At 33.6% G+C, this 22,377-nt stretch overlaps 1 protein-coding gene across 1 annotated transcript in view; it reads right to left on the reverse strand.

The window, feature by feature from the left end:
• The window catches only part of LRP1B (LDL receptor related protein 1B), a 1,457,254-nt gene that overhangs the window by 183,489 nt on the left and 1,251,388 nt on the right, over window positions 1-22,377 (reverse strand). Inside the window, exons 61-62 of the mRNA XM_063085362.1 lie at window positions 5,936-6,124; window positions 4,928-5,076 (exon numbers count right to left, since the gene is read on the reverse strand). Coding sequence (XP_062941432.1) covers window positions 4,928-5,076; window positions 5,936-6,124 — 338 coding nt within the window. The remainder of the gene's footprint in view (window positions 1-4,927; window positions 5,077-5,935; window positions 6,125-22,377) is intronic.

A 22,377-nucleotide genomic window follows, 5' to 3' on the forward strand; every position in this document is an offset into this window, starting at 1 on the left:
AATATAAAATATTTTCTATCTGACCCATTACAGGAAAAATTTGCCAAACAGAAAGTAAGGCTAAAAATTATCAGAAATACCGGGAAGGGATATCAAGTTGAATTAATTTAATTTCAATTAATTTAGTTTTATTGCATTTTCTTCAGAATCTTGGGCAATTCAAGGAATATCTCGCAGCATGTATTCTTTAGCCACCAAATGAGGAACTGAAAATAATCTGGAGGGTCTTTCCAGCTCTATTATGCTGTGATTCCATGAAATTTCCTGAACACTGAAAATACTGCCTTTAGTCAATGAGTATCTGCCCCACATAAATTCTGAGAATACATCTTTAAGGCAGTTGAAGTCAATCGTTATTTTCAGTTTTTAGAATTCTTAACAAATACATAAATGGCCTTTTAGGGTTTAAAATAATAGAAATATTACTAATTAAAAACATAGAGGTAAAAAGACTGCAATAGTTTATTTTGCTGACATTATTCTTAAACACAAGCACAGAAACAAACTTTTGTCATAAAACTTGCTCTCAAGATTATCTAAAAAAATTACTCACTAAAATATTTAGCAATGTTTTATTTGTTGTATAATCCTTTTCATTTAAAATAGCTAAAGAAATAGTCATGGGTGGGCAGGTTAGCTCAGTTGGTTAGAGCATGGTGCTGATAACACCAAGGTTCAGGGGTTTATCCTTGTACCAGCCGGCCGCCAACAACAACAACAATAACAAAAACACAAGACAAACAAACAGGAGAAATAGTCATAAGAAAGGTGATAATTCTATTTTTCACAGAAATATGTTTTTTAACTCCTGCCTTTTAATATAAAACATCAAGTGGAAGATCAACAATGGAGAAAGTACTTGAAATTGTTCTATGGTAATATTTATTTGTAAGCTATTTAACACACACGTAACTTGTTACCAGAGAAAAATTTCAGGAATCTATTACTGCATACTATTTTTAAAAGAAAGGTGATCTGAACCCAATTTTGTCCCCTGAGACAGAGCACAGCACTACTGTACCTATTAACTTCCCTATTGGCCAACTGTATACAGTGACCAAAAAGCTCAGTCAATTTATTCCTTAATGATCTCTGATCACAAAAGAATTCCTTTCTTAACAACATACAGGCAGAAGAAACTCAAAAAAAAAAAAAAAAAAAAAAAAAACCACACTTTCCAAACAAAATATACATCTGAAGTAGTTGCTATTAAAAGATTGTCCTTAAATTATTAAAACCTAGCAATTGATAACGTTTAGTCAATTTCTTCTAGTACTATAAAATTATTTTCTTCTTTATTTTAATAGAAGTACAGTGAAAAGCACACATTACAATATTCACTTGGAATTGAAAACAATAATTTGATAATTTTCTAAAAGCTATTAATATTCTTTTTGATGCGTTTTTGTTGTAATTCCCACGAGTGACTGACAGCAAGTTATCTTGGCATGTTACATGCAAGAAAATTTGTAACAGAAAACTGTAGCCTAGGCTCAATGATCTCTAATGAAAATGAATTAGCAATCTAAGAGCTTTTTTATTCAGAATACTGTTACCTTCTTAGAGTAAGAGAGAATTTGATGTTTGCTTTTGTTGAACCTGTCTGGTCATCATGAAGTTGAGTCAGGATAAATTTACATCATTATTTTTTAAAATATGAGAGTGAATTTTTCTTCCAGTATCTATATGGGAGGGAACAGGGTACTATGAATCTAGAGGGAGATCCGACTATTCAACTGATTTTTCCCATATTTGCTTAGCCTGTGGTCCTATCTGTTGTGGTTTTTCATAAGCTACCAGAGGGGGAAAAATACCTATATGGATCATGACTGTCTGGGGATATCAGACTAACTCTGAAAGCAATTACCCTGAACATTAAATATTTCCAGTCATTACAATATATCAAAGCACATTAATAAGAGGATTTCAGGGCTCCTGAGTATCTTCAGTCTTCACAATTATGATGGAAAAAAAATCTAAAATATATATTTTTAAAATCACTGAATATGTCTGATTTAAATAAATACCAACTATTGGAATTATATATGACATGATGATTTTGCTCTTAATTTAATTTTTAATAAGAACATAAAAGAGTTCTGAGTTCAGAGAAGGCCAGGGTAAAAAATATACTTATCATGTTACTTTACATACTAATCAATATTTTGTTCTCAGAAGATCTCTTGTACTTCATGTCTGGACTTCATTTTTTTATACTTAAAGTCAGTAACTTAAAAGAGATTGATGCTAAATATAAATATAAAACATTTTTCGTGGTAAATGTTCTCCAACACTAATATCTTTATAAAATAAATTGCTGACTGTAATTACTACCCACAAAAAGAAGCTGTAAAAAAACTACTAAATAAATGTCTACTTACATGAATATAAAAATAAAATGCAAATCCCCATATGGTGAAGTTTAGTTTAAACTGGAAAAGTCTCCACTTAAAAAATAAGTGAAGCCATTTTAAAATTGACTATTTCCTAATTGAAATAATTTACATTAAATATTTGAAATGACTAGTGTTGAGAACCGAAATTAATCTTGATTTTTATCAGATTCTCAGATTGTTTTCAATCCTAATAGAATTCTTATTCGTGTGATTTACCTATTTTATTTTCCTAAACATCAATACTATTTTGGGGACATGACATTAGTTGCAATCATTAAATGATAACAAATCATAATCTCTTAGTAAGAATAAATTAAAAATGAAAAATTTTCATCAGATTGCCTAATGGTATGATTCTTAACTACCTAGATTATTTGCTTTATTTAAATATCTATCTCACTAAAAATTGTTTCTGTAAACTGATTTTTCTCTAAGAAGTATATAGTTCTTTCTCTCACTAGATTAGAAAAGAATCAGAAGTAAAATGCCAGCATAAACCAAACTACTTAGAGAAATAACCATTAATGGACTGTGTTAGCTGTTCTTCATTAACTTTTTTCTTGAAAACAAAACAGAAGATGTGATAACTCTATTTTCTATTCCAAAAAGTATGACTGAAAACAAAAATAACTGGTCCACATCTTTGTTTCTTTGTTCTACCTTGCTATTGTTGAATTTTTTTAAATTCATGATAAAGACTATTAGGGGTATTTGAAAAATTATAAATATTTTAGTCTTGTCATCATTGATCACCAAATTGGATACTAATTTTATTATAATAATATTACTTTCAGGCTGACTTAGGTTTTCATTTAATTGACTTCAGATTTTTTGATACTGAATGAACATAATTATAGATTTTCTTATGCAATATTTTGAAAAGTTTTATTCTTTTCATGCCCGTAGCAAGGCTGATGTTTTATTACCTGTGTCTTGCTGTGTGATATATTCATCTGCGTTTCAAAGTATCCTTTAGTTTTACTCTGTTTCCAATTGGTTAGTGAGGTTCACCACACTACAATGGCTTAGGCAGGCATCATCTCTACTAAGTCAGCGACAGCCTCAGTGTTGGGCCTCAATAGGCTGACTCATAGATCACTCCAGAGCAAGAAACCAAAGGTTCTTTGAGAACAACCTGGAGGTTAAGCTGGAAATTTGACTAAACCAAACAGCAATAATAGAAACTATATTTTAAAATAAAAAAAGATGGGATTTCTTTCTTAAATTGTATCGTTAGGAAATATTAGGTTGCTAATTTCATCTCACATAGTGACCTAAATTTCCAGTTCTTTAAACAGAACTTTTTTTTTAAACAAACACTTGAAATTATAATTAGAATAACACACTTTGTAGAGAAAATAAAGTCAACGACCTGTGCTTTCAACTTGACATCAGAATCTCCTGATGGCAGCTCACACAAACTACCCTTACATTCTTTTAAGTATATTCCAGTTGCACCAGAAGGCAACAACACCTGCTATGTACCAGAAAATTTTCCCATTTAATCTTCATAACAATGGCCTGAAAATATTATTTAGAAGAAAAGAAAACCAAGGCACCAAGAAGTTATATAACAAACCTAAAGTTACATAGGTTTAAATCTTGCCGGTTTAAAGCAGAGTTAGATTTTAGCTTGTCCATTTTGAAGATAAAAAATAAGAGAAATTCAGTCTCTTGCCATGAAGTCATTGGTAGTCATTGGAAAACCAGCAGATTTAGAACACAGAATTCTAAGAATAAATTTATTCATTTTCAAAAATAAAAGTTTCTTTGACAATTTTATCTTAAATTAAGCAATATAGCAACTCAAATGTAACAAAGTCCAATTTTATAACGTTGTACAACTGTTTAAAATTTGAAATTAATAAAAATCAAGTCCACACAACTACCATTAAACAGAAAATTTAACTTCCGGGATATCTTCACTAAAAAATACAGCAATTAAATTTTGAAAATAAGAGGTTTTGGAAGGTAATTATTTTGATCCCATAATATTTTAAAAATGAAAGTATCCAGAGAATTAGTCTCCATGCAACACATCTTTTTCATATCACTGGTTGCGAGGAATGGGAGAGAGCGGGAATGGTGACACAGAGCAGATTATCTAGGAAGATTTCTTTGAGTACAAACTCCACATTCCTTTGCCTACCCTATGCCTCAATCACCGTGTCTTCTTGAACCATGTAAAATCTTGCCTGATGTTGCTGTTATGCCCACTTAGGATTTGAATCATTATTCTGTGTCTATCTGAGTAACAATGATTTTCATTTTTGTTTTATTTCTTTTTTGGCCTCTATTTGTACTTGCTAATGCCTAGGGTCCCATTTTAATGGTATGCATTAAATTTCTTTTCCTTTTTTCTGTGACCATCTCTATAATGTATGGAATGATCATTCAATATTAAGCTAAACAAACAAATAAAAAAACCCTGATGTATCAAAAATGATTTAAGCACACAAACAAACTCAGAAAAAATCTTTAAAACAGCTTGTCCATGCATCCCATGGCATTATTTCCAAATCTCCACTCACCTGACTGGCTGTGCAGTTGGATAAGCAAGTCCTATTATCAGCTGCAAGATAAAAGTTTGTGGGACATGCACAGGTATGGGTTTTTCCAGGAGCTAAAAGGCACAAATGACTGCAACCACCATTATTTATCAGGCAGAGATGTTTGGAGACTACAGAGGAGAAAGAAACAACAACAAAACAGGAGAATCAAGACTAACGACCTAACATGGGATTAGAGATAGAACATTTAAGCTTCATAACTTGTATCTAAATAGACCATTGTAATCAAGAACTCATCAAGACTACAAATATAATTTAATACGCTACAAATGCTGCCCATTGTCTAATGACATTGATCTTACCATTAAATAATTTTAAGGATGCACTTCTACAAAAACAAGCACTTTATTAGGAAAAAAATTATGTCCATCAGAAGAATAAATGGAGACTAGAAGCATTTGAATGAAGATATATGTATGTTCAGAAATATAAATGTAAAATAAAACAATGAAACAATGATCTACAATTAATAGTATAGAGACTTTGCTTTCTAGGCCAGATATGTGTTTTAAATAAAATGATGAAGCCTTTATTCCACAAGGTCAGATAAAATTCCTATTAGACATATGTTTAAGCAAAGTTGATATATTTGTCATTTTTAGGACCCTGGAACTACTTAATGATAATTCCTTCAACCTAGCATTACAGAAACTAAAAATCCTATATTTTGTAAACAAATCATTTCAAGAAACACATTCTTCAATTCTTTGACTACATGTATTATTGTCATTTCAACTTAATATGATTTGAACAAATCAATAATTCTTTGTGCTATTATTGAGCTTCTAATCATATCCCTTAATAGTAGAACTTGACATCAACTGAATTCATTCTATAAAACGATTCTAAATAATGAAATCTGGTAATCTTTTTAAAAAATAAAATTATGTTTAACATTGAAAAAATCAAAAATGGAATGTTACTGAAGGATGTTGATGCACTTATGGAAATCATGGAAAGAATAATTACCATTAGGTTGTCTATAAGAATGATACACCTGGATATCTGTGATGGCATGCCATGAGTTAATCAGTGAGAGTCTGTCTGCTCCCGATGTTTTATGGGCACGGCTGAGTGACTTGGTTTTCCCATCAGTCCAGTAGATGTAGTCTTCAAACAATGTTAGTGCAATCACCCCTGGAATATCTTGATTAGGGACTGTAATAGGAGATGGTAAGATTAATGTTCAGTCTTGGAAGACTGCCAGTTAAAATATTCAATACTACATGGGCTGACAGATACAACTGCTACAAAACTTCACGTGAATAATTGCTGTGACAACCTGTCAGGCCAGAAAGGTTCTTTATTACCGGTTAAGAGAATGCAGGATTGGATGCAGAAGGTCGCTTTGCTCAGATTTAGCTTGGTTCAACCGCTGGGAAGAAGATGAATGTGATCCTGCCCACCATTACAGTCTGCTTCACCGCAATCCAATGAGAGGCAACATTTTAAAATCCACAATTGGGATGTGTGTGTGTGTGTGTGTGTGTGTGTGTGTGTGTGTACATATATAAACATATATATATATATAATCTCCACCCAGTTGTTCTTAACTTAAATTCTTAAATCTAAAGGTCATTGTCCTGCTTTCTCCCGTATTTAAAATGATTAAATTATATACCCAGGATGAATGTGTTTACTACTTGGAAATAGAGTGCCTATGAAGCTACTATAAACCATTTTAGGCACTGAGATTTTACGAGCATTTTTACTTACAAGATGAGCTGGGATAGAGGTAAAGGAAAATAAGTGTGGCAGATAACAATGTACTTGCAGATTTAACAGTCATAAAACTGTTAAGTTGCAGATTAAAATTGTTTGATAATTACACTTTTATTATAAGACTGGATTTAAATGTAAACAGCAGATGGATAATCACAAATGTGAATTTGTCATTCAAGAGATACCAGAGTCCTATCAGGTAAATTAGATGTAATAAATCTGTTTGGTGGTTGAGCTTAAATAATTTTAAATAGTGATAGAGTTTTCTTTGTGCTTTTTAGTTCCTCAAAATTGTTAATCAATAAATTAAGAAAATGGAAATTTCCTAATTTGTACAAACATTATATTTCTCTGTATTAATTTTCAAGTCTACTTTTAGAAGACCCGAGAAACAGTTTATTAATGAAAATAAAAAATACTGTAGCTCCAGAAATATGTACTTTTTCATTAATTAGGTTTTACTGACTGAGACTTAATATTTGGCATATTCCTCATTCAGTAATAATTTAAAATCTATCAGAAGTTTAAAGAAAATTTACTTTCTAGGGAAACTTATAGTTATATTTTTTTAATGATGAGTAAATTTATATTGTCAACTAAAAGTAAATATTTTAAATATACTGATATGTTGTTTTTATTCAGATATGCCAAATGTAATTAGAGAATTCATCCCAACTCAGAGAAAGTAGAAATAAAAGAAATAAAATGAAATCCTTGAAACAGTTGGTATATCATTGACTGTTATCAATAATATAGGGTCTAGCCAGAAATTCATCTTAGAACAGATACTATGCATATGAAGGATGTAAAAATTAGGAAAAATTCAGATGTCAACACTCTAGATGTTTGAAAATCTAATGTAAAAATCCAGATGTACACACAGCTTAATTATATGTGTACTCTTATAGATATCAAGCTCATCACTAAAACAAATGGAATTGGAGAGAAGAATGAAAAGGACACTTTACTATAATAAGTCATGTCTGAGATATTTATATAAATGATTCCCACTCTCTCTCGTTGGTTATATAAATTCATTCCAGAGAGATAAAATAAATGCGGCAAAATGTTAACAACTGGGTGAATCTTGGTGATAGGCAATCAGTGTAAGAGTTTTCACCTTATGTGTAGGTTTGAAAATTTTTGAAATAGAATAAAAAGTTTCATAAAATGTTGAAAGCCTCAGAAACATTCAATTTGGATTTCTTCAGATGCAGAGTGATTACATCATTAACTATGGGCTCAAAAAGTTTATCATCACTTTTAAAAATCTCAGTTCACAAGAGATTCAATTAACTTTTGTGAAAAAAGTGAAGTTACTGTAAGAATTTTCCAATTAGCATTTCAAAAGTAGTAGTCTTTCTTAACTATTCAGCAGTAACTATAGCTGATATTTATAAAGCTCTTGAATGCTTCAGAACTAGGCCAGTGGTTCCCAGCAGGTAGGCAGGCAATTTTTCCCCCACAACAAAGAACTGTCAGGCCCAAATATCAATAGTTTTGAGGTTGAGAAACCCTGCACTATGATATCACTTTATACACCTTGTTTTATCAGCACCGCACTCCCGAGTGAGCCACGGGCCGGCCCTACACCTTGTTTTATTTAATACTCTCAACAACTCTATTGTGTAGCAGTAGACTTCACTTTGCACATAAGGAGACTAAGCTCACTAAGATCTGGAAAATTTAAGTAACTTGACAAATGAGGAGTAGAAAAAACTAGAAAATTAAGGTACTAGTATTTGAATATAAGTCAGCTTCTCTGGCTGCTGCATTCTTAGCCACTTTACCATCCTAGCACTGCCTTTTAAAAAGCCAGCTTAGCAGGGTAGATAATGCATATGGCTAATTACATAAGCCCCATACGAAAGTCAGTTTATTTAAATACTTCATTGTAATTGCATTTTACATGATTTCCAGACATGGGACAATTTAAGTACTGGACAAATACTTAAGTAGTGATCACCCATCAGAAACTTCTGTTATCAAATAATTGCCATACATTTATGGAGGCCAGAAAGGTGAACTCTTATTTCAGAAGAAAGATGGCACACAGCTGACTGTGCAGAGCACATAGAAAAGTTTGGTCAAAATTAAGAAAATTAGTCCATTTGTCCAAAGAGACCAACTGTCTGATTCAATTCCATGGCAAAAAAGAACAGGACTGTCACTTATAGCTTTATAATCCCACTCCAGGCCTGCTCATTTGGCAAATGTGCTTACATCCCAAACACTGTCAAACACAACCACCAGAGTATTTTTTCTAGAGAAAACAAAGTAAAGACACTAACTTGTGTTAACAAGGGCAAACCCAGTCCCATACATCTAACACAGTGCTGGCTCCATCAAGCTAGTCTTCTAAAAGACAGTGACAAACTCTGTTAGCATCATAAGGAATACCAATGAAAATCAAACAAAACAAAGAAATCAAGAAAAATAAAAATGTCTTCACATCTTGCCTTTTTAGGATTAAGCTCATAACTTTGCAGTACTGTTCATTTCCTCTTTAGAGCCTAAATCTCTTCAACAAAAGTCAATTGACTATGTGCTTAAACTTCTGTGGAAAAAATGTAATATGTTAACTGCTGAATGGTAAGTATAAATAAATGAATGTTGTGTTTATTTTTCCATTAAGATATAAAGAGTTCAACCTACACTGAGGTTAAATAAGAAGATGTTCTGAATCAAAGCATCATACATTTTGCTATAAGAAAGTTTCCTGTTTCTGAAAGAGAAAAAAATTGTTTATTATTGGTTGTTTATTTATTAATAGACATATGTATATGTATACATGTCTACATATATTATGCATGTACGTACATGCAACAGATCTGTAATACATGTACATAAACATGTGTGTGTATATATATATACATTTACACAACAGAGCAACAAGAAAGGTGTATTACAATGTAATTTGGCAGTAAGTGGAGCTGACAAAATATAAACATGGAATGTAACGTGATGGTACAAGAGGAATATTTAACAAAAAATTCTTACTAATACTGAGATGTGGTTGAGTTTAGGGAAAAAGTAGTCAATGATTTCTCAAAATGAGGATGGCTATTTTTTAAAGAGAAAAATAATATTACCAGTTGCCCTATTTAAGATATTTCAGACTGCATTTGCTTAATTAAAAGAGAAATATGAAAAGTAAATTTAGGAAATCTTCCATTTACAGGTATTCAGTAGACACAAAAAAAGACAGAAAAACAGAACTGCTGTGTGGACTGTTGTTTAACAGGTAGTTACTACATATTTAAAGCCTATTTTAAAGCTGTGTACTGTAGTTAGGTTTCTATTTTGTATAACAACATTATTTATTGTACTGCTTTTAGCACTCCACCCAAGCATAGGCTCCTAATTTTTTTTCATAGACTGTATCTTTCAGAAAGAAGAAGCTGATATTTGGCAAAAAATAAATCAAAGAAATACTCCTTTGTGGATTTTATCCCTTTTAGTCAAGTTGGATGCTATCCTGCTGAGGCTCATAGTAATCATGACAAATGGAAAACGTGGTAATCCAGAACATGCTTTTGGCTTAGCTGTTGCCTCACACTCACAGCAAGAGACACTTTATTACAATAATCTTGATTATTCATTTTATGGATAAGCATTTGTCATGCTGAACAAGTATATTCCTGGATAATATCATTTTAATTTTATATTTCTGATTAATCTAGTTTATACTTAAGAATAAAATGCACAGGATTACAATTCTCATCTATTGTTGAGTTAAAATCTCATAAATTGTTATGTAAGAATATGACATTGGGGTACGACTGGCAGATATGAGATGGCTTTGTGCAGTGTGTTGGTACTAAGACATTTCACTAATGATATTTCTCCTCCAAGATTTACTTTAAGGATCTAAATGCTACTTTAAAATTTTATTTTACACTTGGCAATCCCTGTAATTTATTATTTAAAAATGACTATAAAAGCTTTACCAATATTTTCAAAAGTAAAACAGTTATAGACTGCAACCACCAGTTTTTGTAATTATTTTAATGAAGGAATCAGTATTAGAGAGTAACATGAGTTTACAATGGATTTAATTTGAGTTACAAAGAGTTTATGCATTGTTTAGAAAGAAATACCTAAACAATTAGTGATCTCTTAAGGCCAATCTGGCCCTCACTTTATGACTGACCATGTTTGGAAGGTTAATCTACTAAAATTTTAAAGTGAACAAGCATAACAAATCAAATATTAAGTCTTACTATCTTTTCCTATTTAACATATTTTAAGACTCCCGTTTTTCTTATTCTTGATGCCAGTACCCCAAGAAAAGTTTCATATCCTCTCACACCTGAAATATTGCAAAATTGTTCTAACTTTTCTTCTTGTTTTTAGTCTCTTCCAATATCTTATTTATCAGTCATGGTTTCTGCAGTGAATAGAGAACACATGTTTAAACAATCATTGAAAAGAGTTTAATAAAGAAATTGTTCACAGAGGTGTGGTCATCCCTAAGTGACCAGTGGTGGGTTGTTTTTTCCTAGGTCTGTCACCAGGACCTTGTGAAAACTGAAGCTGAATTGTAGCCACACACAAGTATACTGTGGCCATTGGTGGATGAACTCAGCCCCTGCTGAATTATTATGGTTGGGAATGAAGGGAAAAGGGATGAATAAATATTCCAACTTCTTCCTCTGTACACCACCTGTCATGGAGTAAATCTAACTTAAGGCCAAAAGGTAAAAGAGCCTGGTTGATGGAGTCCACGGGAGTAATCCTTTCCACATATGGAACAGGGAAAGAGGCAAAGATAGGATAACTGGAACTCCCTCCAATTAATGTTTTTCGTATTTTTTTAATCATATATCTCTTTCTACATGAAAAACCATCAATGATACCCATTCTCTAGGTAATATGATGCAAACTATTTATATATATATTTATTTATGAATAAATTTATTTATTTATAAGCTATAAACTATTAAAATTTATTTATAAACTATTTATTTATATAATGCCTGACTAAAACACCATCTGTCTTCAGAAGAGGGGACCAGGAAGGTTACTAATCCTCTATTCTGAGAGACCCTGACACTAACAATTTTCACTGACATCCTTATAGAAGGATAAGAACACAAGAAAAATAGAGAAGGTAGGACATGAATTAAAGTAGCATAGCATGGAACCAAAAAGAAAGAGATCACACACACACACACACACACACACACACACACACACACACACACACACACACACACACAATTACTACTGAAAAAATGAGGCAAGATTAAACAAAGCCTACAGATGATAAAACCAGATGGTGGTAGAAAGTGGTTTAACATGCCACAGAAAGTGGAAAATTCATGACAGTGGACAGTAGGTGGGTGGATAATAGTTTCTAGTTTATGAAGAGTAACAGAGAAGAATGACTGGGTGAGAAAACAGCCAGGGTATACCAATCTCCAGAGAATGACTGCTGAGCCAGTAGCTTTAGTTACAAACACCCCATGACAAAGAGTCTGCTTTATATAACCTTAGGGCCAAGGGCATTTGTTCTCTGTCAATAATTATGTCCCCTTCAATATTACTGTTTGTAGAATCTTTTTTTTTTAAAATAACTATTTCCCCAGAACCAACAACAACAAGCTACAAAGTGTTTCATTTTATGTTTGCCTCCCTGAACATTTTCCCAGCCTAATTTATAATGCAACCCTGCTTAATATAACTAACAGTATTACAAATAATACTACAGGCAAATGTATCCAAAATCCATTGTTCAAAATAAGTAGCAGCATTAAAAAATGACAGGAACATTAGAGGTGAGCTACATTTCCAAATATTGTATTGGAAATTTATTTTTCTAGTAAAAAAATATTATGGTCTTTCAATGAGAACTTGATAAGGATGCAATATAAAGTTCTTCCATTCAACATATGTCATAGTGCTAGCAGATCTGAGCTGATAGTACCTGAGTGTCTGTTACGTGAGGCTGCCTTTTGAATACAGATACTGATCAAATGTCTAAACGAATGCTACGTGTCTCTCCTCGGTGCAGTGGTTTATACCGGGACACTTAAATTTATAACTTTCTGAAATGAGTGTAATGCATGATGGCAACATATATAAATTAACGCTGTATTTAGAGACCTTTTGTAGATTGAAGCCACTATTAAGAGGCTGAAGGCATGGGCCGAGCCCATGGCGCACTTGGTAGAGTGCTGCGCTGGCACCGCGGCCACGCTCCCGCCGCGGGTGCACTCACTGGCTGAGTGCCGGTCACGAAAAAGACAAAAAAAAAAAAAAAAAAAAGAGGCTGAAGGCATCCATAACCCATGCTATTCCGTTGTTTCTTACTTCATTTTGTCTACCTTCTCACCTCAAATATGTCTTCTTTAAATAGATTAGAAATATTAGTTTTAATACAATTCAATCCCTTTTTTCCTCTTACCTATTTTTAAAATTATTCATAATAAAAAGTCAAATATGTCCATTGCAATATTTAACATCTAAAAAAATATTCCTATTTGTAAATGTTTTATGAAGCAGATTATGCAAACTGTAGTACATTCATTTGGAAAACTAGACTTTGCCTACAAATTACTTCTCTTTATGATGATACTGCTCTCCAATCTCTGAAGTAAACAAAGCAACATTGCTTCATACACTTGGCAAAAGTATATTTCTATTTCTTTGAAACTTTCTGGGCCTTTTTGTTGGTGATACAAGCCTTCACACGCACTTAGTGTTTTCTGATCCTATTAGTGCTAAATAAAAGAGTTATGGTATTCGTTTGTTAGAGAGTCCTAATGAAAAAAGCATTCTTTCCCTTACCAGCCAGCTGCCAAAAAAAAGGTATTCTTCCTTTAGGACAGATATCAAGTAGAGTCATTTATGTGAATTTAGGATCTCACCTTCTCACATTTCTGCAATTATAATTATGCTTCTAGAATAAAAAAATAGAGAAGAGTATAACATAAGGCAAACATTTTCAAATGTGTTCCAAGTTGTCCTAGCAAAAAGTGGGGGTAAGTGAGGAAACTGACAGAACAGTCCTCTTCTGCCCCAGTTCCAACCTGAGCCAAATTTCTCTTAAGAAATATCAGAAAATCTCTGAATGAATGGAAGCCCTATTCTATCACTAAGAAAATTGAACTGAAGTGTGGCAAAGAAACTTGCCTAAATTAGAGAGTAACTGGAGCCAAGATAAATCTACTGATACCTAATCTAATTCTTCTTTGCACATACCCCACTACCTCATGTTTCAGATAGGTGAGGTTGTTGGAAGTGACTGAAAACTCATACTAGGTTAATATCTAAAATGCCGCTATGTAAAAAAGTATGTGGGACACGTGATATTTACAAAATAATAATCTGTCTAAACATATATGAAATTTAATGTCATATGTCCTATTTGAGAGGCAAAATTTAAAGACATGATTGACAGTGAAATTCTAAGACTTTTTTGAAATGGCAGTTAATTTCAATTTATTTTACTGGTTCAGGAATATTCCTATAGTAACTGAATTGTATTTTGCTCCCTTCCATTAACTTTTATTGTATTGTAAATAGCAGCACATCAACACCATTAGCATAAAATAGCTTGTGAAGTCTATTGCTTGTAATGGACTGTGAATGATAGGGATTTTTTTCCAAAAGTACTAAAATGCAGTATCTTACCAAGAAAGAACACTCTAGAATGTTATAAAATAGTGGGAGTGGGAGTGTGTTTATCAGATTTCTTCTCTCTCTTTTTTTTTTTTTTTTGGTGGTCTTCAGTAGATATTTAAATTTTCTAAAGACCCAAATGCAAGAACTACTGAGTTTCAGGATATATGAGCACAAAATATTCCCTTTGTCTTTCTCAGTATTTTTTCCCTTCAGAACAAACCCTTTAAATATGCTATTTCACCAGGAACATGCTGAGATATAGATTCCTTTTACAACATTAATTAGACTACCACTGCATGGGTTATGATTTGCTTTTTTAAATCCAAACACAGAACTGCCCCCTCACAACACAAACAGATTCCCAGAGCAGTAAACAAACAATAGAGATAGACTACAATATTGACACTTTAATATGAGACTCTTCAGGTCTAGGGATATAGAAACAGTTATGCTTTAAAAGAAGAGCTGTAGTCAACATAATTCCATGAAATTTTAAACAATTTGTCCAAAAGATAAAAGACAGTTCAGTGATAAACTATAGTTTAGAATCATATGCAACTATTACTCTTCAGAGAAATTAGCAGTTATGAGTACATATTTTTCCAGTATGTTGGATAAAATATGCACATGGCCAACTGATTTTACATGAGGTTAAATCATTTAGTGATATACAGAAGAGTATTCTGAAAAAAAAAGTACTAAAAATACCCTTTAAAATCTCAAGATCAAACATAACTTTTTCTTAGCTCATCCTTCTATTATTACTGTTCACACAGTATTTTCAGCCTTTTTTTTGCCAAGATACCAAGCACCTGCCTAAGATAACTCAAGTTCAATGACACATCTAACAGAATATGAGAAGAACTAAAGCTGAATTTATTTACTTTGATACAAGTAGTCAGAATGAAATTTTGGTCTACATATAATTTTCTGGTATTTACTTTTCTTTTCATTAAATGTAAAACTTCTAGAAACCTCTCAGTTAAGGTAGATAAGCAAAGATATTGCTGAAATTTTTCTCAGGATATATTTGTAACTTGTGTTATAGATGATACATTCAGAAAAGGCTGTACTTTTTGGAATGCATCAAATCAATAACAAAAGATCTCAAATTTCAGAAATCCTGTGATATTAATTTCCAAATAAGATTTAAAAGTTTTTCTATATACAGGAGAAGTAGTTTGGAAATAGCAAACACTAACATCAAACTATCCCACTAAAGCAGGGTGCTATGATTTGAATGTTGGTGTCCACCACAAAAGTTATATTTTCCTATGCAATAGTATTAAATACATTACCTATGTAACAGTATCACAAGGTGTAGTCTTTGGGAGTGATTACACCATGGGACTCTGCTTTCACAAGTAGGGTTAGAACCCATATAAAAGAGGCTCCAGAGAGCTGCCTTTTTCTTCTTCTGCCATGTGAGGATGCACCATGAAGGCATTATCTATGAAGTAGACAGAGCCCTCACCAGACACCAGATCTGCTGAAACCTTGATCTTGTTCTTCCCAGCATTTAGAACTGTAAGCAATACATTTCTGTTGTTAAATAAATTACCCATCATAAGATATTTTGTTATAGCAGCCTGAACTGACTAAGACAGAAATTGGTACTGATAAGTGGAGGTGTTGCTATAACAAATACCTAAACATATGGAAACAGCTATGAATATCTATGTGTATTAGTCCATTTCTGTTGCTTATAATATAATACATGGAACTGGGTGATTCATAAGAAAAATGAAATTCATTGTTTATAGTTTCTTAGGCTGGGAAGTTCAAAGTCCATCTGGTAGTGGCAACAGTGACCCAAGGGTCTCACATTACAAGATGATGGAAGCAGAGAGAGCAGAGAGAGAAAGAGACTCTCCTCTCTCTTAATGAAAACCTCAGAACCACACCCCTGATCACCATTTTTAATCCATTCACTACTGCAGGGTCCTACAATCTAATCACCTCTTCAAGGCTCCACCTTTCAATCACCAGAATAGGATTTCACACCCTCCTAACAGTCACAGTGGGGCCTAAGTTTCTAATACATCAAACTTGGGGGACACAATTCAAGCTTCAGTGAGTTTTGAGGGGACATAATTTGATCCACTACACTACGGTAATGAGTAGAGACTGGAAGAGTTTTGAGGTACATTGCCATGAATGGAGACTTAAGGGCAAATCTGGTGAGAACTCAGAAGAGGAGAGCTATAGAGAAAGCCTCAATCTTTTTAGAAGTTACCTAAATGGCTGTGATCAGAATGTTTGTAGAAATATGGATAGTAAAGGTCATCCTGATGAAGGCTCAGATGGAAATGAGGAACATGTTATTGGAAATGGGAAGAAAAACAATTCGTGTTATAAAGTGGCATGGCTGAATTGTATTTGTGATAGAATAGGATATTTGTCAGAAAAAATCTCTAAGCAAAGTATTGAGAAGCTGCTTGGCTTCACTTGACTTATAGTAAAATGCAAAAACAGAGAAAGTAATTAAAGGCAGAATTTATAATCAAAAGGGAAGCAGAACTTGAAAATTTGGAAAATTCTCAGCCTGGCCATTTTGTAAAAAATGAAAAAGCACACCAAGGGTGCAGCCAAGCAACCACTTGATGAAGAGAGTAGTATGGATGGAGGGAGGCCTGGTGATATTCATCAAGGCAATGGAATAACTACCCCAAGGGCATTTTGGAGATCATCAAAGCTGCCCCATACATCACAGGCCCAGAATGCCAGGACCTTGGGAGCAGGACAATTTCAAGGCTCTGCTTCTTGTATTCCAGTGCAGTGCTCATTAGCCAGCCCAGCTGTGGCTCATGTGGGCCCGGATGCAGCTTGACCCACCCCTCCAAAAGGCACAAACCATAAATCTTACTGGTGTCCATGAGGTGCCATTCCCACCAGGGTGCACAATGCATGAGCTGCAAAGGCATGGCTACTTCCACCTAGATTCAAAGGATCCTCCAAAAAGCTTTGAGGTCCAGGCATAGGTGGGTCTACAGCAGAGAGCCCCACTAGGCCATTTCCTAGTGAAGCCATGAAGGTGGGGCCACTGCAGATATGATGCCTGGCAGAGCTATGGAAATAGAGCCATACCCAAGACCCCAGACTGGTGGAGCCTCCAGCTTGCAACCCCAGACTGGGAGAGCCACAGGCACAAGACACCAACCTGTGAGAGCTGTGGTGTGGGCTGTGTCCAGAAAAACTATGAGGATAGAGCCCACTGGAGCCTTGGGGCCCAACTCCCACAGTAGCATGTCCAGAAGGTGGGATTGCATAGTAAATAAGATTATTCTGGAAGCTTAAGATTTAATGTTTTCTCTGTTGAGTTTTGGATTTAGTCAGGATATATTACCTCTTTCATCTTTTTTATTTCCCCCTTTTGGAATGGGAATGTCTATCCTATGCTTGTCCCACCATTTTATTCTGGAAGTGCATAACATGTTTGATTTTTATGGGCTCACAATCTAAAAGCAATTTGACTCACAGTGAATCATACTTTGAGTCACACTCAAATCTGATTTAGATGAGACTATGGAGTTTAGACTTCTGAAAACAAGTTAAGACTTTTGGAGCTACAGGATAAAATGAATGCATATTGCATGAAAGAGGGACATAAATTTTGGAGGGCCAGGAGTGGAATGCTATGGTCTGAATGTTGATGATCCCCCAAAACTCGTATGTTGGTGGGTCACCACTACCCAATGTGGTAGTACTAAGAAGTGGGGCCTTTGGGAAGTGATTAAGTTCAGATGGCTTTACCTTTATGAATGGAATTAATGCCTTATAAAAAGAGTCTCAAGGAAGCTTTCAAGGACATAATAACAAGGTGCCATCTATGAAACAGAGAGCAAGCCTGTACCGGACACTGAATCTGCTGCCATCTTGATCTTGGACTTTCTAGGCTCCAGAACTGTGAGCAATAAACTTCTGGTGTTTATAAATTACCCATTCTAAGATATTTTGGGATAGCAGCCAAAAGAGTCTGAGACAGGGTGTACATTTTTAAACAACATTATTGCTCTTTTCACTCTTCTGCCCCAAGAAACAAAAAATATTTGTATTTGATAAGATTTATAGTAATTATGTTCTGTTTGCTTTAGTTTTTGTTTGTTTATCTCATATATTATTCAATTTATCTGTGTCTACCATTTAAATCAATCTGAAGGAATTCAGGTATAGATACAACTTTATTGGAATAAGTACAAACTTATGATGTAACTGTTGCTAGTATAGGCTATAATAAGCAGGTGTTGATCTTCAATTATCTGTTCAAAAAAAAAAAAAAAGAAACGGGTTTTGTGAAAAGTGGAAAAAGCAGGCTTGGGAACCAGGTACATGTGGGTTCAAATTCTTATTCTTCTGATTACTAGCTATGTGACTTTGAACAAAATTCTTAATGTCTTTGAACCTTTGCCCTTGCTGGAAAATGGCTTTAATGGCCCTTTATCACATAGTGTTAGTTGATAGAATGATTTAAAGAACATGGATTGCATCAAGCAATAGATGTTCTATTGCTTGAACATCTATACGAGGTGGTTCCCATTCTTGGAACTCTGGTACTAGGCTAAGAACATGTCCACTGAAAGATTAAGAAAATAAATAAATATAGCTTGTGCAAAACATTGTCCAGTTTGTGAAAATCCTTTCACTTAAAGATATGTGTTTCAGGAAAGGTTTATTACTTCTTATCCAAATCAAAACCTAAAATTCTCTGAGGAGGGTTTTGGTTTGCTGGTGGTAAGGAATCAGTCCCAAATATGTAGACCTACAAGAAAAACATTACTATTTATATACTTAGAATCATTATTTTTGTGTATATATATATATATATGTATATACATACAAAACCAGAATGATTTTATGTATAGACATATATGTGTGTGTATGCATGTGTGTATGAATAAACTGAACATTTCTATCTGAAGAACATCCTCAAGTTGCTAAGTCTTTCATTGGACTTATTTCATGTCTCAAGAGAAAGTAGGAAGAAAGAGTTTTGCTTATATGCAGTCTTTCATCTAGGTAAATTATAAGGTGTTCTGAAGTGCTTTTCAGGGAAAGATACCATGCAGGATGTGTAACCACAACCTTAGAATGGCTCTTTTGCTGATCCTCAGGTTAAAATTAATTCTCTTATCAAAAGGGAGCTTTGTAACTTACAGATTCACTCCACTTATTTTGGTATTTTTCTTTTAAAAATGTACAAATACATGTGAAAATAATAAGTCATCAAAAATGGCCAACAGACACATGGAAAAATGCTCAGCATCAATCAGCATCAGGGAAATGCAAAACCACATTGAGATATCATCTCACCCCAGTTAGATTGGCTTTTATCAAAAAGACGAAGAATAACAAATGCTGGCAAGGATGCAGAGAAAGGAGTACCCTTCTCCACTGTTGGTGGGTCTATAAATTGGTGAAGCCATTATGGAAAATGGTATGGAGATTCCTGAAACAACTACAGATAGAACTGCCATACAGTCCAGCAACTGCATTGCTGAGTATATGCCCAGTGGAATGGAAAACTTCATGTCAAAGGGATACTTGTACTCCCATGTTTACCGCAGCTCTATTTACAATAGCTAAGATATGGAACCAACCTAAATGTCCATCATAGGATGACTAGATAAGGAAAATGTGGTATATTTACACAATGGAACACTACTCTGCTGTAAAAAAGAATGAAATACTGCCATTTGCAGCAACATGGATGAACTTAATAAAAATTGTGATAAGTGAAATAAGCAAGGCACAGAAAAAGAAATACCTCATGTTCTCACTCCTAAGTGGGAGCTAAAAAAATAAACTAATAAATTTTTAAAAGGAAAGATACAACAATCATAATAATATGTTGAATTCTCAAAAGGAGAAAACCTGAGGTTACCAGAGGTGGGCAAGGGGGAGTGGAAAGGGAGTTAGGGAGGAATTGGTAAAGGGCCATAAAAACAAATTGTATAATGTTGAATATGTTAATTACCCTAATTTGAGCATTCCATATTGCACACAGGTGTTAATATTCAACTCTGTACCCCACAGATATGCACAATCAACTATGGCTCAATTTAAATAAATAAATAAATGATAACATGTTTTTTAAAAAAAGTTCTTTTCCCCTAGCTAACTGGATAATAATATAAATCATTCACTTAAATATTTACAACTCAACTACCAGTATTTCTGCTATTTTAAGATTATAGATCTCTCCTATTTTATCTGCTAAATAAATATCTAACACTGCATCCTCATTCCCACAGCTATAATCACTTCAAGCACTTTTTCCTAAAATATTTCAACAGTCTCTAAATTGGTTGCCCTTCCAGGGTCTTTCATTTTCCATACTGTTGTCAAATCTAATAGCAGCATTCTATCAACTAAACACCATCAATAGCTCCCTATGACCTAAGGGACAAATCCCAAATTGCTTAGCATACAAGGCTTGTCACAATCTGGCCCCAATTTGTCTTTGTTCATCCAGTGTCATTATCTCCCTCTTATACGACTTCCCATCATAGCCGAATTGTGTAAACCCCATGCTATTTCAAGATTCTATCGCATCTTTGCACATGCCATTCCCTATGTGAGAAGAATTCTTTCTATACTTTCCTTAAATGGAGAGGTTTTACTAAATCTCTTCAGCTGCTCAAAGATCTCACTTCAACAAAGTTTTCCTACTCCTGCCCACATTTTTGCAATATTTTGAATGTACCTCTAACCCCAATCTAATTTACGTCTTTACCTGCATATCATTTTTTCCCTATGAACTGTGCTTTGGTCACAAGGACTTATTCATCTTTATAAGACCAGGGCCTAGCATAATGCATAGCACAGAAAGATCAGTAAGTGTCTGCTGAATGAATGGGTGGATGAATGGGCAGAAATAAAGGGAAGAAATCAGAGAAATTTTAAAATGAACCAATGAAGATGCAATTTGAAAATAAACTGTCTGAGTCAGTCATCCAGTAGCATGCATGGTATTTTATTGTATTATTATATTATATTATGTTATTATTGTATCAAAAACTAGTAGACTGATGTATATATATATATATATATATATATAAGTATATATATATATATATATATATATACACACACACACAGGAATTAGAGAAAGGTTCATGTGACTAAGATTGCATCTAAATATTCCTAAGCTAGTAAATTGACTAAATATTTTTTTGGATTTTTTTAGTTTAATTTTGCAATGTGGTGCTTGGACTTGGTAGGAAGGTGAGTTGGGGTAGAGGAAGTAGGAGAGAAAGAGGTAAAAACATTCTCAAGTAAACTGCAAGTCACATGTATTGTGGAGGTAATCGGATCTTTTGTTTAGGGCAAGGAATTTAGAAACTTCAGAGGTCCTTGGGATGAACAAATCATAATAAAATAATTCTTACATGAAATTACTGTGTGGTTTAAATCAGAATATGTTTGGGGAAATTTTTTTTTAAACCACAAAGTTTTATTCAAAAGTTAACTTTTGTCCATTTTAATTTAACTTTTCAAAAAGAGCCATTATTCTCAATTTCTCATACATTTGTCATATTTTCAAATTACTTTGTCATGACTGGCATTCCATCTGATGAGCTTGGACTCCAGTTTTAACAAATAAAATAAATGAGAATAATGAATGCTGGTCTAGTTAAAAGAAAAATGATGTTACTGACTTAACTAACAAGAAAGTTAATGAAATAAAAAGTGTCATTTTCTGCCTGCACATATGCAACTAGGAAACCACAGCATTCTCTATGGGGCAAATGTAAGGAGTAGAATAATCTAATTCTTCTTTACAAACATGGAAAATAAATGGCTCTTTCTTTTACTGCATGTGGAGTTGGCATAATTCAGGTTGGCTACGATTAGTACCTCATTAGTAAATACCAGATAATTATTGGTCTGCATTCAGGTATTGGCAGATGCCTGATAAGGCACTTAATGAATTTTTCATTAGTCTTTCTGAGAAAAACTTCAGTAGAAAACATTTTGAAAGCAGCAACCCTTTCACTTTCCTTTCCTCCACACTTGAGCCTTAAGGTATTTTCAAAATCAAATTTTAAAATTTTAATAGA

The sequence above is a fragment of the Cynocephalus volans genome, chromosome 1 (assembly GCF_027409185.1).
Source record: "Cynocephalus volans isolate mCynVol1 chromosome 1, mCynVol1.pri, whole genome shotgun sequence".
In the NCBI taxonomy this organism is placed as follows: Eukaryota; Metazoa; Chordata; class Mammalia; order Dermoptera; family Cynocephalidae; genus Cynocephalus; species Cynocephalus volans.